The sequence below is a fragment of the Canis lupus genome, chromosome 10 (genome assembly GCF_011100685.1).
Source record: "Canis lupus familiaris isolate Mischka breed German Shepherd chromosome 10, alternate assembly UU_Cfam_GSD_1.0, whole genome shotgun sequence".
In the NCBI taxonomy this organism is placed as follows: Eukaryota; Metazoa; Chordata; class Mammalia; order Carnivora; family Canidae; genus Canis; species Canis lupus.
Window position 1 is genome coordinate 24,240,816 of NC_049231.1, and position 13,190 is coordinate 24,254,005.

General features: G+C 47.8%; 2 protein-coding genes across 2 annotated transcripts; one reads left to right on the forward strand and one right to left on the reverse strand.

Annotated features, from left to right (window-relative positions):
- Nucleotides 1-75: 75 nt before the first annotated feature.
- Nucleotides 76-8,606, forward strand: NDUFA6 (NADH:ubiquinone oxidoreductase subunit A6). Its single transcript, XM_038550365.1, has 3 exons — nucleotides 76-250; nucleotides 6,382-6,497; nucleotides 8,372-8,606. Exons 1-3 carry the CDS (start codon nucleotides 112-114, stop codon nucleotides 8,501-8,503), a joined length of 387 nt encoding a protein of 128 aa, XP_038406293.1. The 5' UTR covers nucleotides 76-111; the 3' UTR covers nucleotides 8,504-8,606.
- Nucleotides 8,607-9,862: 1,256 nt separating this feature from the next.
- On the reverse strand, nucleotides 9,863-13,029 carry SMDT1 (single-pass membrane protein with aspartate rich tail 1). The gene is made up of 3 exons (XM_038550366.1): nucleotides 12,756-13,029; nucleotides 11,218-11,358; nucleotides 9,863-10,097 (listed from the first exon to the last, which is right to left on the reverse strand). Exons 1-2 carry the CDS (start codon nucleotides 12,939-12,941, stop codon nucleotides 11,221-11,223), a joined length of 324 nt encoding a protein of 107 aa, XP_038406294.1. The 5' UTR covers nucleotides 12,942-13,029; the 3' UTR covers nucleotides 9,863-10,097; nucleotides 11,218-11,220.
- Between the last annotated feature and the right edge of the window lie 161 nt (nucleotides 13,030-13,190).

The window sequence follows — 13,190 nt, forward strand, 5'->3', positions numbered from 1 at the left end:
GCTATCCTCCCGCCTACCTGTGGCGTTTGGGGGCGTGTCTTTCGGTTTTAGCCAATGAGAAAAGACTTTCCTCCTGGGGCCGCCCTCGCGGGAGGTGGTTTCTTTGGCAAGATGGCGGCGAGCGGCCTCCGGCGGGCGGCTGCTGCGGCCCCCGCTTCAGTGAAGCCCATTTTTAGTCGGGACATGAACGAAGCCAAGCGGAGGGTGCGCGAGTTGTACCGAGCCTGGTATCGAGAGGTGCCGAACACTGGTGAGACGCCGCGGCGCACGCGGGGCTCCGGATGCAGCCGTCCAGGGTCGCAGCCGTCCTGGCCTCCCGTTTCTCCCGGGACGAGCTGAGGTCACCGACTTGGGCACAGGCGACTCCGGGTGCTTCAGGGGAGGAGGGTCACCCGAGCATTGGTGGACCCGACCTGGCGGCGGCGCCAGACTCAGACCAGCAGTGCCTTGCATCTGAACGGCGCTTCCAGGCGTCCGGGGCGCTTTGGCCCGTTTGTCCCCCCGTAATTCTTAGCAGAGCCCTCGGAGGGAGAACAGGGACGGTGGGTGACGTGCTCATTTTATAGGTGAGGCACCTGGAGGCGAAGGGATGCCCCCGTAGGACTTAAGCGATCATCTGTTTCCCACATCCCCCTCAGGAAAACCCAGCACCAAGGCGGCAAGTGACTTTCCCAAGGTCAGCCAGCTAAGTCAAGGGGGCCTTCTGCAGTCCGGGTGAGGTGGGCTCCTCCCGCTCCCCTGCCGCCGCTCCCTGGGTGCAGAGATGCCGTTTTCCTATCTTGGCATTTCCCCCTGAAAGCTGCCCAGTGTACCCGATGAGAGCGAGATTGGGGAAAATCCCACCCAAACTGTCAAGGGCAGTACAAACGTCAGGGGCTGTCGATATTTTGTTTTGTTGTTTGCTTTAGTGTTGCGATGTGAACCGTCACTGCTAGTGTGAGAGGGAAGCTAGAGCACCCTGGCTCCCCTTGCGCCGCCACCTCCCTGCCTGTATATGAAAAGCAATACGAGGAGGTGGTCACCGAGCCTTGCCTCCAGACCTTGCCCCTTAGCCCTATGACCTTAACCAAACTATTTCATCCTGCTATGCCTCAATTTCCTTATCTGTGAAATGAGCATCATGATAGTACCTTCTTCAGAGAGTGGCCCTAATTAAATAGGTAATATATCTACTTTGCTTAGGCACTCTTTGAATGTTGGTGCTACTGTTGTTTTTATGGTTATTAATTATTGTTGTTTATAGCGGGAGCCTCCTGCAGAATCCAGCTTTTTGATGTATGAGAACGGTCTGCTCCACAGTGTCCCTATCCTGACTTTTTGAGATGTTGCTGATGACCAGAACTTAGACCCACAGGATACTTAGGGAGGGAGAAACTTAAGTGAACTGCTGGTTCAGCGACTGCAAATTTAAATGCCTTCAGAGTACAGGTGGATAATAGGCTTAGGGAAGTGACAGAGCAAGTGTCTGCATCTGTGTGTTGGGGGGGGGGGCGGTATTCAATTGCAGGTATTTAAAAACAGAATGTTTGCCTAGCAGAATACTTCTTTGCCCAGAACCCTTTCGTTTTGCAGAGGGAAATTAGAGGTGGGAAACAAGACCCAGATGCAGAAAGAATGGTTTGCAAAGGGTTTAAAAAAAAAATTGATGACTGAGTTGAAGATAGATCAGTTATCCAGTTAGGACCCAGCAGTTTTTAAACTATCCCCTCTCAGGAATTCCCCTCAGATACTGTTTGAGAAGATTGTCCCAAAGTCAGAAGGGTTCTGAAAGGAGGAACCTAGAGAGCAGGGGAAGGAGGAGAGGGGGGGTGTCAAAGAAGTGGTACCCCTCTTACAGGGAAGGTTGGTGGTCCCTAGCTGGTCAACTGCTCAGGCCTGTCTCTGCACTGATGTCATGCTGTCCATCACTGGGGACTCCAGCTGAGGAACCACACCACGAATTGGGAATATGTAATAGTATTTATAATAACTAACATTTCTTGAGTTGCATACATATGGCCCAGCACTATGCTAAATGCTTTACATTGTGTTATCTTAGGGTGGGTTCTTATTGTTTCCTTGTCTTACAGATAAGCAAACTGAAGCACCTAATTCTGTCTCATGACACCATTAGTAAGGAGAAGAGCCAGACTTCAGACTCTGACTATCCGGCTGTTACACCTGGCTCTTTGCTCCTGCTCTAGTTTCCCTGAATTTCATGGGACCCAGTGTACAACAGCCATTTGCCTGGCTGATGGCTGCCTTGCTTGGGAGCACAGTGACAGGACTACCTTCCTTCGAAACCCTCCATTGAAAAAATATTACATGAGGCTTGCTGGTTACAAAATAGGAGACTTTCTGTAGAAACCGTTCATTTAATTTCCATCTCATTAGGTATCTCTTGTACTACAGGGCCAGTACTAGATGCCCAGAGATAACAAACCCTACCCTCAGGGGTGTGAGGGTCTAGTCAGGAAGACAGGCCTATATCCAGACCACTAAAACCTAAAATAGATGTTTGGGGAGTAAATGCTGAAATGTCTAACAACTAACATTTATAGTAGCTGTATTGCTTACAAGATGTTGCCACTTGATTTTTGTCATGTTCTTTTTTTTTTATTAATTAATTGATTAATTATTTTTTTATTCATGAGAGACAGAGAGAGAGGCAGAGACATAAGCAGAGGGAGAAGCAGGCTCCCTGTGATCCCGGGATCATGCCCTGAGCCACCCAAGCGTCCCTTTGTCATGTTCTTATAAAGGAATTTGCTTTGAGGTTCTTTTCTTCCCTATTTTTTAGATGAGGAAACAGACTGAGGTCAGAGTTCACAATGATGGGGAGACCTTTCCTGGCTGCTTTGACCCCTGATCCCATGCTCTTCTGGAGTACACTATGCTGCCTTCCCATCTCAGGATCTCCCAGTGCCTAGTATGAATGCCCCTAAGGTGAATGGGAGCAAATAGCTGAGGACATCCATGTTGTGCCTCTTAATGCATCAGAACCTTCCTGACTTAGGACAACCTTGACATTAACTTTGGAAAAACACACGGAGGCTGTGGGAAAGGCATTGTCATCCAAAAGGGGCATTCTGATACCTTCCTTTTGCACCTCGTAGATTTTTTTCAAAGTTGCAATTTAAATATTCAGAATTTATTATTATTATTTTTAAAGATTTTTATTTTTATTTATTCATGAGAGACGCAGAGAGAGGCAGAGACCTAGGCAGAGGGAGAAGTAGGCTCCATGCAGGGAGCCTGATGCGGGACTCCAGGATCACACCCTGGGCCGAAGGCAGGTGCTAAACTGCTGAGCCACCCAGGGATCCCCAATATTCAGAATTTAAAGAATAAGCCAAGAAACTTGAATGTTGAGAAAGAGCAGTTGCAATTAATTTATACCAGGGCTTCTCCACACATTTGTGCTGGATAATTCTTTGTTGTGGGAGCGGTCCTGTGCATTGTAGGATGTTTAACATCATCTCTGGCCTCTAACCACTAGATGCCTGTAGCATTCTCTTCGTAGTTATGACAACCAAAAATGCCTCTAGACATTGCCAGATGTTCTGGTGGGTAAAATCATTCATTGGTGGTTTAAGAACCACTTAATTAAACCAAAGAATGGTTCAGCAGGTGACAGCTTAGGCTCTTGCTATTTGCCTTCCGACAGCCTTTCTCACTGGTGGAGGAGTATGTCCAAGGAGTTGAGATGGGAGGGGGGAGATTAGGACAAAGCTATGGAATCTGTCTCTCCAGAGACAAGGGTTCTTAACCTGGGATGATGGGCATTCAGGGATCTGTGACCTGACATTGTAAGTAAAACTTTGTGAACATTTTTCTAAGGAGAAAATTCACCCACCCAATGCCCTGGCGTGTAGTTCAGGAGATCATGAAGAGTGGGAACAGATGGACACCAGCTCCCCTAGGATAGAGGGACCTTGTTTTTTTTTTTAAACTCCCAAGGTTGGGCAGAAATCTAATATAAAAATGGAGGAACGGTACACCCTGATAGCAGAGGAAGAGTCCTCATATTCATTTCCTTTAGAAAGTACTAGATTGTAATTTAAAAAGCAATAACCTGGATTCCAGGCCCACATTTGTCAGGGACCAATAGTATGATTTGAGGCAAGTATGCACAGTGCCATAGGCCTCGGCTCCCCCTAAATGGGAGGATTCTAAATTCCAAAACCCTTGTTAGTTTGCATCTCTGTCTTACCCTTTGTTTCCTCTTTTCTAAAATTACTACTCTGAGGGGCGCCTGGGTGGTACAGTTGGTTGTGTCAGACTTGGTTTGGCTCAAGTCATGATCTCAGGGTGGAGCCCCATACGGGGCTTCCCACTCAGTAGGGAGTCTGCTTCCCCCCTCTCTCTCTGCTCCTCTCCCTCCTTGTGCTCTCTCTCTCAAATAAAAAAATAAAATAAAATTCCTCTTATGATACTGACTGGTGGGAATCCAGATTTATAGCACTTAGAATTTTTCCTGGGGCTGGGGCTGCCACCATGGTTGATTTTAAGCTATCAAATCAGTGAAGGCAGATTTGTGAAGAGAGGCTCCAGTCAGCCTGCTCCAACACACCACTGGATACCGAATTCTTTCCAGTGTGAGTGATTTTCTGTCCTCTGTTAACACTAACCTGTAAAGCTGGACTGCAGTTTCTCCTGTGAGAGTTCTGCTCTTACCGATTCCCTGGTGGGATCAGCATATCCTGGTATTTCCCTCAGTAGAAGCTTTATTTTTCTGTTACTGTCACTAAATTCAGTATAGTTAGAGATTCAAACTTTACTGTCGATTAATTCAATCACTCCACAGCTCTCATGGTTTCCAGAGTTGGTTCTGATAATTCTGTAGTTGAGAGTGGACATGTCACAGGAACGGCCAGCTATACAAGGTGTCCTCACCAAGTGAGCACACAGGTCTCCCCAAGCACACACCCATTCTAGCCTATAAGCCTTGTTTATGCTGTGCCCTCGGCCTGTGTCCCCTCTTCCTAATTCCACCTACCACATAAGGCCCTGGTCATGCCCTCGTCATTAGCCAATCCACTGAAGGCTGACTGCCAGAGGATGGGAACACAAACGGCAAAAACCTAATTTTCAAAGGATATTTATGCACCTCATCTGCAGTCCCAGGTCTCTAAAGCTGTGCCACTATTTTAGGCACCTACTTAGCCAGGGATTGCTGAATATTGAAATTTTATGTTTGCATTCCTGGATGGCTGCCCCTCTGATGAGAATTTGAAAGAGTAGGCGTTACATCATAGACAGCTTCCTCCTTCCCCCAAGTAACCTGATATAGTAGTAATGGCTGCCTGGACTGAAGCCTTCCCTCCCTCCGCAAACACTCGGCAGTCTCCCTCCACTCTAAGTTTATGTGCTGCACAAACCTACACCACATCATTGCTCATTAATTTTTTTTTTAAGATTTGTTTATCTATTTTAGGGAGAGAGAGATAGTAAGTTGGGAGAGGGCAAGAATCCCAGACTCCCTGCTGAGTGCAAAGCCCAACTCTGAGATCATGACCTCAGCCAAAATCAAGAGAGAGATGTTCAGCTGAGCCACACAGGTGCCCCACTGCTTGCTAACTTCAACCCTGCCATTTTTTGCCAATTGTTGTATATGATAATCTAACATTTGAGAGTTTATTGCATGCCGGGCACTGTTCTCAGCATCTTGTCTTATCTCATGGAATCCTCACAGTAGCTCTGGAGTTATATGTGCTCTTATCATCCTCCTTTCCCTGAGAAACAAATACTCTCAGGCACACAGAAATTACTCTATGCAGGATCACATGGGCTATATGACGGAGCTGGGATCTGAACATATTGTTCATACTCTTGAACTGTGCTTGGGACACCTGGGTGGCTCAGTGGTTGGGTGTCTGCCTTTGGCTCAGTGGTTGGGTGTCTGCCTTTGAATAAGTAAATATAGATCTCTCTCTCTGTGTCTCTCATGAATAAATAAATAAAATATTTACTTATTCATGAGGGAGACAGAAGCAGAGACACAGGCAGAGGGAGGAGCAGGCTCCATACAGGGAGCCTGACTTGGGACTCCATCCCAGGACTCCAGGATCACGCCCTGGACTGAAGGCAGCGCTAAACCGAACTGCTGAGCCACCGGGGCTCCGAATAAAATCTTTACAAAAAAAAAAAAAAAGAACTTGCTCTATTGCCTTTTCAAATGCAGTGATCTTATCTCTTCAAACAAACTATAAGCTCCTTGAGACAAGCCCCTGTTCACTCCTCTCCAGGCTCAAGTACTCAGCTTAGGGTCAGGCTAGTAGTATTTGCTGAATGAAATGAATGGGCATCCTCTATGTGTTTCAGTAACTATCCATTGACTCAGTTTTTGTAAAACATGTTTTAACCACATAATTTCTACTCTGAATCGTGTTTTCTCTTTAGTGCACTTATTCCAGCTAGACATCACTGTGAAGCAAGGACGGGATAAAGTCCGAGAAATGTTTATGAAGAATTCCCACGTCACAGACCCCAGGGTGGTGGATCTTCTGGTCATTAAGGTAACTAACCTTCCCTGTGACTTGAAAGAGCAGCCAGCTTGTCCAGAGCATCTCAGTTTTGTCTCCCAAGTTTAAAAAGCAACTACCGAGTCAGTTAACTATTGCTTAGTGTTCAGAGAAACATACGAACGGGGGTGCCTGGTGGCTCTCTGGTTGAGTGTGTCTTTGGCTCGGGTCATGATCCTGGGGTCCTGGGATGGAGTCCCACATCAGGCTCCCCGTAGGGAGCCTGCTTCTCCCTCTGCCTGTGTCTCTGCCTCTCTCTGTCTCTAATGAATAAATAAAATCTTTTTTTTTTTTTAATTTTTTATTTATTTATTTATGATAGTCACAGAGAGAGAGAGAGAGAGAGAGGCAGAGACACAGGCAGAGGGAGAAGCAGGCTCCATGCACCGGGAGCCTGATGTGGGACTCGATCCCGGGTCTCCAGGATCGCGCCCTGGGCCAAAGGCAGGCGCCAAACCGCTACGCCACCCAGGGATCCCTGAATAAATAAAATCTTAAAAAAAAAAAAGGGCAGCCCCGGTGGCCCAGCGGTTTAGCGCCGCCTGAAGCCCGGGGTGTGATCCTGGAGTCACGGGATCGAGTCCCACATCGGGCTCCCTGCATGGAGCCTGCTTCTCCCTCTGCCTGTGTCTCTGCCTCTCTCTCACTCTCTCTGAATAAATAAATAAATAAATCTTAAAAAAAAAAAAAAAAAAGGAAAAGAAACAGGAACTTCAGAGGTTATCACCTGGTTAAATATAAGATTATTCAAGAAAAAACCTACTGGGGCTTGCATTTTTAATTTTACTTTTTTTGAAGATTTTATTTGAGAGAGAGTGCACACGAGCAGGGGAAAGAGCAAAGGGAGAAGCAGACTACCTGTGAGCGCAGGCCCAAGGTGGGACTCAATCCCAGGACCCTCAATCCCATGACCTGAGCCAAAGGCAGATGCTTTTTTTTTTTTTTTTTTTTAATTTTTTTAATTTATTTATGACAGTCAGAGAGAGAGGCAGAGACACAGGCAGAGGGAGAAGCAGGCTCCATGCACCGGGAGCCCGGTGGGATGGACATGGGATTTGATCCCGGGTCTCCAGGATCACGCCCTGAGCCAAAGGCAGGCGCCAAACCGCTGTGCCACCCAGGGATCCCAAGGCAGATGCTTGAGATGCTTGAGCCACCCCGGCGTCCCTCTGGGGCTTGTATTTTTATTTTATTTTTTAAAATTGATTTATTTGAGAGAGAGAGAGATTACCAGCAGTAGGCAAGGGCAGAGTGAGAAGCAGATTCATTCCCCTGCTCAGCGTGGAGCCTGATGTGAAACTTAATCCCAGAACCCTGGGACTATGACCTGAGCCACCCAGGCACCTGGGGCTTACATTTTTAAAAAAGATTTGAGGAGGAAAGTTTGAAACTCTTCCTGAACCTCATTTCTGGAAGGTACGACTTCACTAGCTGGAAGAGGCAGACTGGTTAGCTGAGTCCTGTGTAAATGGGGTCAGATCCCGGGCCTGATTCGGTCATCTCTGGTCAGTCACGTTAGCATCAGTGTGAACTTTAGCATGGGCTGGTACATACCGTGGAAGGAATGTTTGGCAGAAACCCAAGTTAAGCCAGTAAGGCAGTCATGGGGCTGGGGCCTGCTGACCTGGAAGTCTCTCCTCTTGGAATCAGTGAGCTCCAGAGTTAGAGAATATTTGAAAGGACTGAGAGATCGGTTAGCCCAACCACCTCATTTACCAGATGCAGAAACTGTGGTCCTGAGAGAGGAGGTTACTTGCCCCCAAGGTCACTCAGCTAGTCAGTGCCAGAGCAGAGCACAAAATCCTGGCTGTGTCGTATTCCTTCCCCTCAGCCACCCTGACGGAACACCTCTCCCCTCACCTGTACAGGGAAAGATGGAACTGGAAGAAACGATTAACGTGTGGAAGCAGCGGACACATGTCATGAGGTTCTTCCATGAAACAGAAGCGCCAAAGCCAAAGGACTTCCTGTCCAAGTTCTATGTGGGCCATGACCCATGAAGTCACTCAGTGGAAAGGTGCATGTTGATATTTAAATATTTTAGAGCACAAATAAACTCAGTATGTGATGGTCACTTCCTAATAGAATTCCATCATCAGTCAATGGGAAGTTCTTGTTCTGCCGTCTGTCTCTTTTTGCCTGAACAAGTGGGGTCTTAGTATACACACCACCTGTTCTTTCCCTTTCCTGAAGTGTGGTGTTTCCTGTAAATTAGATTCTCTTTTTTCAGAGCCTTGCATGTCAGTAAACAGGAAGGATGAGGCCATCTGCTCAGAAACTATCATTCTGGGTATCAGGCTGGATGACTTTGTTAATTTAGCTGTCTTTTTTTTTTTTTTTTTTTTTCTTTTAAGAGAGAGAGGGTGGGGGGGGGGCAGGGCAAAGGAAGAGAATCCTAAGCAGGCCCTAGTCCCAGTGCTGAGCCTGACATGGGGCTCAGTCCCACAACCCTGAGGTCACGACCTGAGCCAAAATCAAGAATTTGCTACTTAACTGAGCCACCCAGGCGCCTCAACTTAGCCGTGTTTGTACAGCCCAGGATAGCTTGGTATCACCCCATAAATTATCCAAAATTAGCCAGCTCTTGCTGTTGGGAGAGATTGGAGTAACACTACGGGATGAAGAAGCAAGGCTGCTAAGCTGGGCCGTTCTTCCCTGGCTTCTGAAAAGAAGGCAGCTCAGAGGCCTAGCCCATGTACCTGTCACAAACACCAGTCCTGAAGAGGAAAGTCACTTCCTGCTCGGTTAGGCACTCTGCTAGGAACACAGCTGTTTAATGCACACACAGAAAACAAATCTTTCTACTGTTTTTGCAAATTGGTCTATAGCTCCAGTGACAAGAGAATAAATATCAACACAAAAGTACTTCCCTTTGCTCTCAATAGTTCTTTCACTAAATGCTGGAGAGAGGGGTTCAGTACCTATAGGTACAGTCACCCCAAACATTCCCAGATTTTTCAGCACCACCAGCCCCTTTACTGTCTTTTCATCTAAAGAACCCAAGTGTTGAAAGATTGAAAGATTCATTCTAATAACAATGTTCCTGGAGTTTTAAACAATCAAAGCTTAAGAATGGCATGTGATAACCTGCCAGTATTACTCGACACTCAAAGCTTGAGCCTTTTGTTAGTCTGTGCATCTTTACTGAGGGGAAAGTTTCTGTTGGGCTTTTGTAAATGATGAAAATAGGTCCTAGGTGCCTGTAATTACCTTTATGGATGGAAGCTGGGGGCTGGAAATCTTGGGTTGTAAATCAAAGGCCTGTTACGTTCAGCTGATAAAGGATTGCAGGGACAAGAAATTGCAACTAGGGTTTACTCATGCTAAGACACTTTAGCCACGACTCAGTCACACAGAGCTGATGTTTATCATGTTTATTCATAAGCTGACTGTGCTCAGTGGACAGCACATTTCTGGGAACCTCCCAGAGCCTGGGGATCTGGGCTATGGTCACAGGTGGTGCAGGAGGCTTCACTGGAGTAGGGAGGCTGAAGGCTTTCCCTGGGCCCTTCCGATAGGGAGATAGGAGAGGCTGTGAGCATCACCATATCATAATTAAGTTAGGCTGTCTCCTTTCTGTACTTCCTCCATGTCCTGTAAGAAAGGAAAGCAGCAGTGAACTGGGCACAGAGTAGCCCTCTATCCACACACCAAAAAGAACATTCCAGAGGTTCTACCAAACAAGGCAAGAGCAAGGCAATTTGTTCACTCATTCACACATTTACTGAACATTTATCAGAAACCAGGCACTGGGGGCCCAAAGTTATAAAAAACACGTTTCCCAGGGTGCTTGGCTGGCTCAGTTGGTGGAACATGCGACTCTTGATCTTGGGGTCATGAGTTCAAGCCCTATATTGGGTATAGAGCTTACTTAAAACAAAAAAACAAGGTTTCTTGCCAGCAAGCAGCTCTTAGTCTAGCAAAAGTTAGAGGTGTAAGTGTATCCTATCACAAGAGATACTGGTCAGTCAGAGGGCACAGTAGTCACTTTCAAATGGAGGAATGAGGGAAGATTTCCTCAAAGACCATGAAGAACTGGTATCAGTAGGAGTAGTGGGAAGTAACAGTCTTCCAATTGGGGGGGGGGGTAGTAAGCCACCGCTTGGGAGTGGGTAAGCATGTGGGTGATTCAAGAAATAGTGAATACTGGGGATAGGCATGTAGTTGGGAATGTGGAAGATGAGGCTGGAGGAACAGGTGTGACCAGATCATGGCACGCCTTCAATGTCAGACCACGGGGCTAGAGCCATCCTTAGCTACAGAAAGGCAGCCACATGGCACATATTAGAGCACCAGAAGCCAACACCAGAAAGCTGAATGGAACAGGCACAGAGTTTGCTGTGCACCTCACTGACCATGGTGAAGACCTGCAGTTTCTAAATTTCATTGTGGAGAATGAAGCTGTTTGGGGTGAGTGTATAAGGCATTAAATTGTTAAGAAAACTTGTGGGTTGGGAGAACGAGGGTACCCTAAAGGACAAATAAAATGCCTGGTTGGGATCAACCCAGTTGGAGGAGATCCCAGTGAATTTTTAATAGATAGTTTTCCTCACCCAACATTGAGCAAAAGCAAAATAAAACTATTAGCCAAGTGAGTCAATTTATTGAAGGTCTGCACTTCTTCAAGTGATCAGAAACTGCCACCCAGGGCAAAGGACATCAGAGTTCAGATGCCCCATCCCTTCCTGGTCCACTGGAGAAGAGGACACCCTACCTGTTAGTCATCGTCATCGTCATCTTCTGGGACAAAAATGTCATGCTCCTCGAGGAGAGCAGCAAAGTTCTTGCTGATAAGCGTCCCAACATAGAGAAAGGGGATCACAATGGAGAACACACGGAGGAGGCCGAAGGACATCTGCAGAGGGTCAGAGTGGTGGCCATAAGCTCCAGAGCCCACTCTGATGGGACCACAGAAGGCCTGGCCTTCGGGGGCACTCCTGTGGACCCGAGGCCCACAATATGCGACTACTCAATTTTAAAGTCCTTGGAAAAATTCAGAGCAACAAAAAAAGAAGAGATAAGGTTATTTTATTGCCATCAAAGTGGCTAGGAGAAGGAAAAGGATAAGGCATTCTAGACATCTAAAAATTATGGCACAACCGGGTGATTACTTGCAGATAACGGATAAACAGGTAAAGTACTAAGAGTTGGGACTGTGGCAACAAGAGCTCACCTCTACTTAAAGAAGACACTAAATACACACAGTTCTTTAACAGATGCCCCAGTGGCTGAAACGTTTAATGTCACCATATTAAATGTTTTAAATAACCATGTTTTGTAAAGTGAGCATGTCCTTACCCTAAAGGGTTAGCTGTTTAGATGGGTTTAGGGGAGTTTCAGCATAATCTCAACATATCCTCTATTTTCCTAGGAGTTGCAAAAAAAAAAAAAAAAAATTTCAGCTGTGCCTTTTTATAAGGCAGCTCTTCCCTCCCCCCCCACGGACCCTGCTTCTTGCCACAAAAACAATCTTGAACTCATTAGTCTGAGCTAGCATTGGCCAGACTAGCTTTAAGAGAATTTGTTTTTGTTTTTTTTGTTACTCCCACACAGCCCTCGAGTCAGAAAACAAACTCGTTTGGTGTGAGGGGCTGTTTCCACTTAGAAAAACCCAAGGGTACTCAGGGCACGTGACAGCATTCCGTGGTGGGGAAAAAAACAGGAGCTGGTAGAGGGTTGAACGAGCAGGAAACCTGGATTCCGGGACCTAACTCGCGCTAGCTTTGGAGCCTCACTGGCTTCGCTGCTTTGGCCCGAGTCTTCATTTGTCAAAACTGTAGTAATTCCCTGCCCACCTCTCAGGACTGCACATCACGTGAATTAAGTACTAGGTCAAAACTCTTAAAAGACAAGGTCTGTCCCACTACTCCTTTACCGAGTCCTTTCACCACTCGTTCCACCCCATCAACCGCGAACGTGATTTGTCTATACTGGGTGCGCAAAGCCGCGCCTTGTGGCCCTGAACACTGGGCTCCACGCTCCTCACGATGCGCTAGTGCAGAGTGCAGTCCTCCTCAGCTCTCGCCCCCGTCCTCGGTCTCCCGGCGCCTAACTCAACACCGGGATCCGACCCGTTTCCTCCCACCTGTCAAATTTAGCAGCGCATTAGCGCTAAACTTTGTCCTTGATCCGTCTTCCGGTCTAAGGCGGTCGTATGATTGGCCTTTGCTCCTATCAATCAGCGTCGACCCGCGCACACACCCCATGTGATTGGCCTCGGCCCCTTCGCCCCGCCTCCAGGCAGACACTCACTTTCACCGGTTTGGGCAAAATGGCGCCGCTGCGAGTAACGATGACTGACCTCGACGGTACCAGGCTCCGACCTGAGCCACCCCCTCCGGCGGAGACATCGCCACCTTTCCTCAGCCTCGGCCCGCTCCGGAAAACCCCGGATCGGACGGATGCCAGTGCCAGCCAGCGAGCCGCTCCGGACGCCATTTCCCAGCTCCGCCCCTAGCCCGGCACCCGGACCCCGGCGCCCGGCTCCTGTGACGCCCTCCGCGAGAGCACCGCCCCAAGCCTCGCGATGCTTCTGGGATGAGACGCGAGGCCCAACCCCCCCACGGCGCAATGCGCCTAGTTCCTGCGGCGCTTCGAAGGGGGCGTTGGTCACCCGCCCGACGTGGAGACGTCACGCGGGGAGCGCCGACGCCCCGGTAGCCTCCTCGTTCCGGGCGGCGGGGCGGG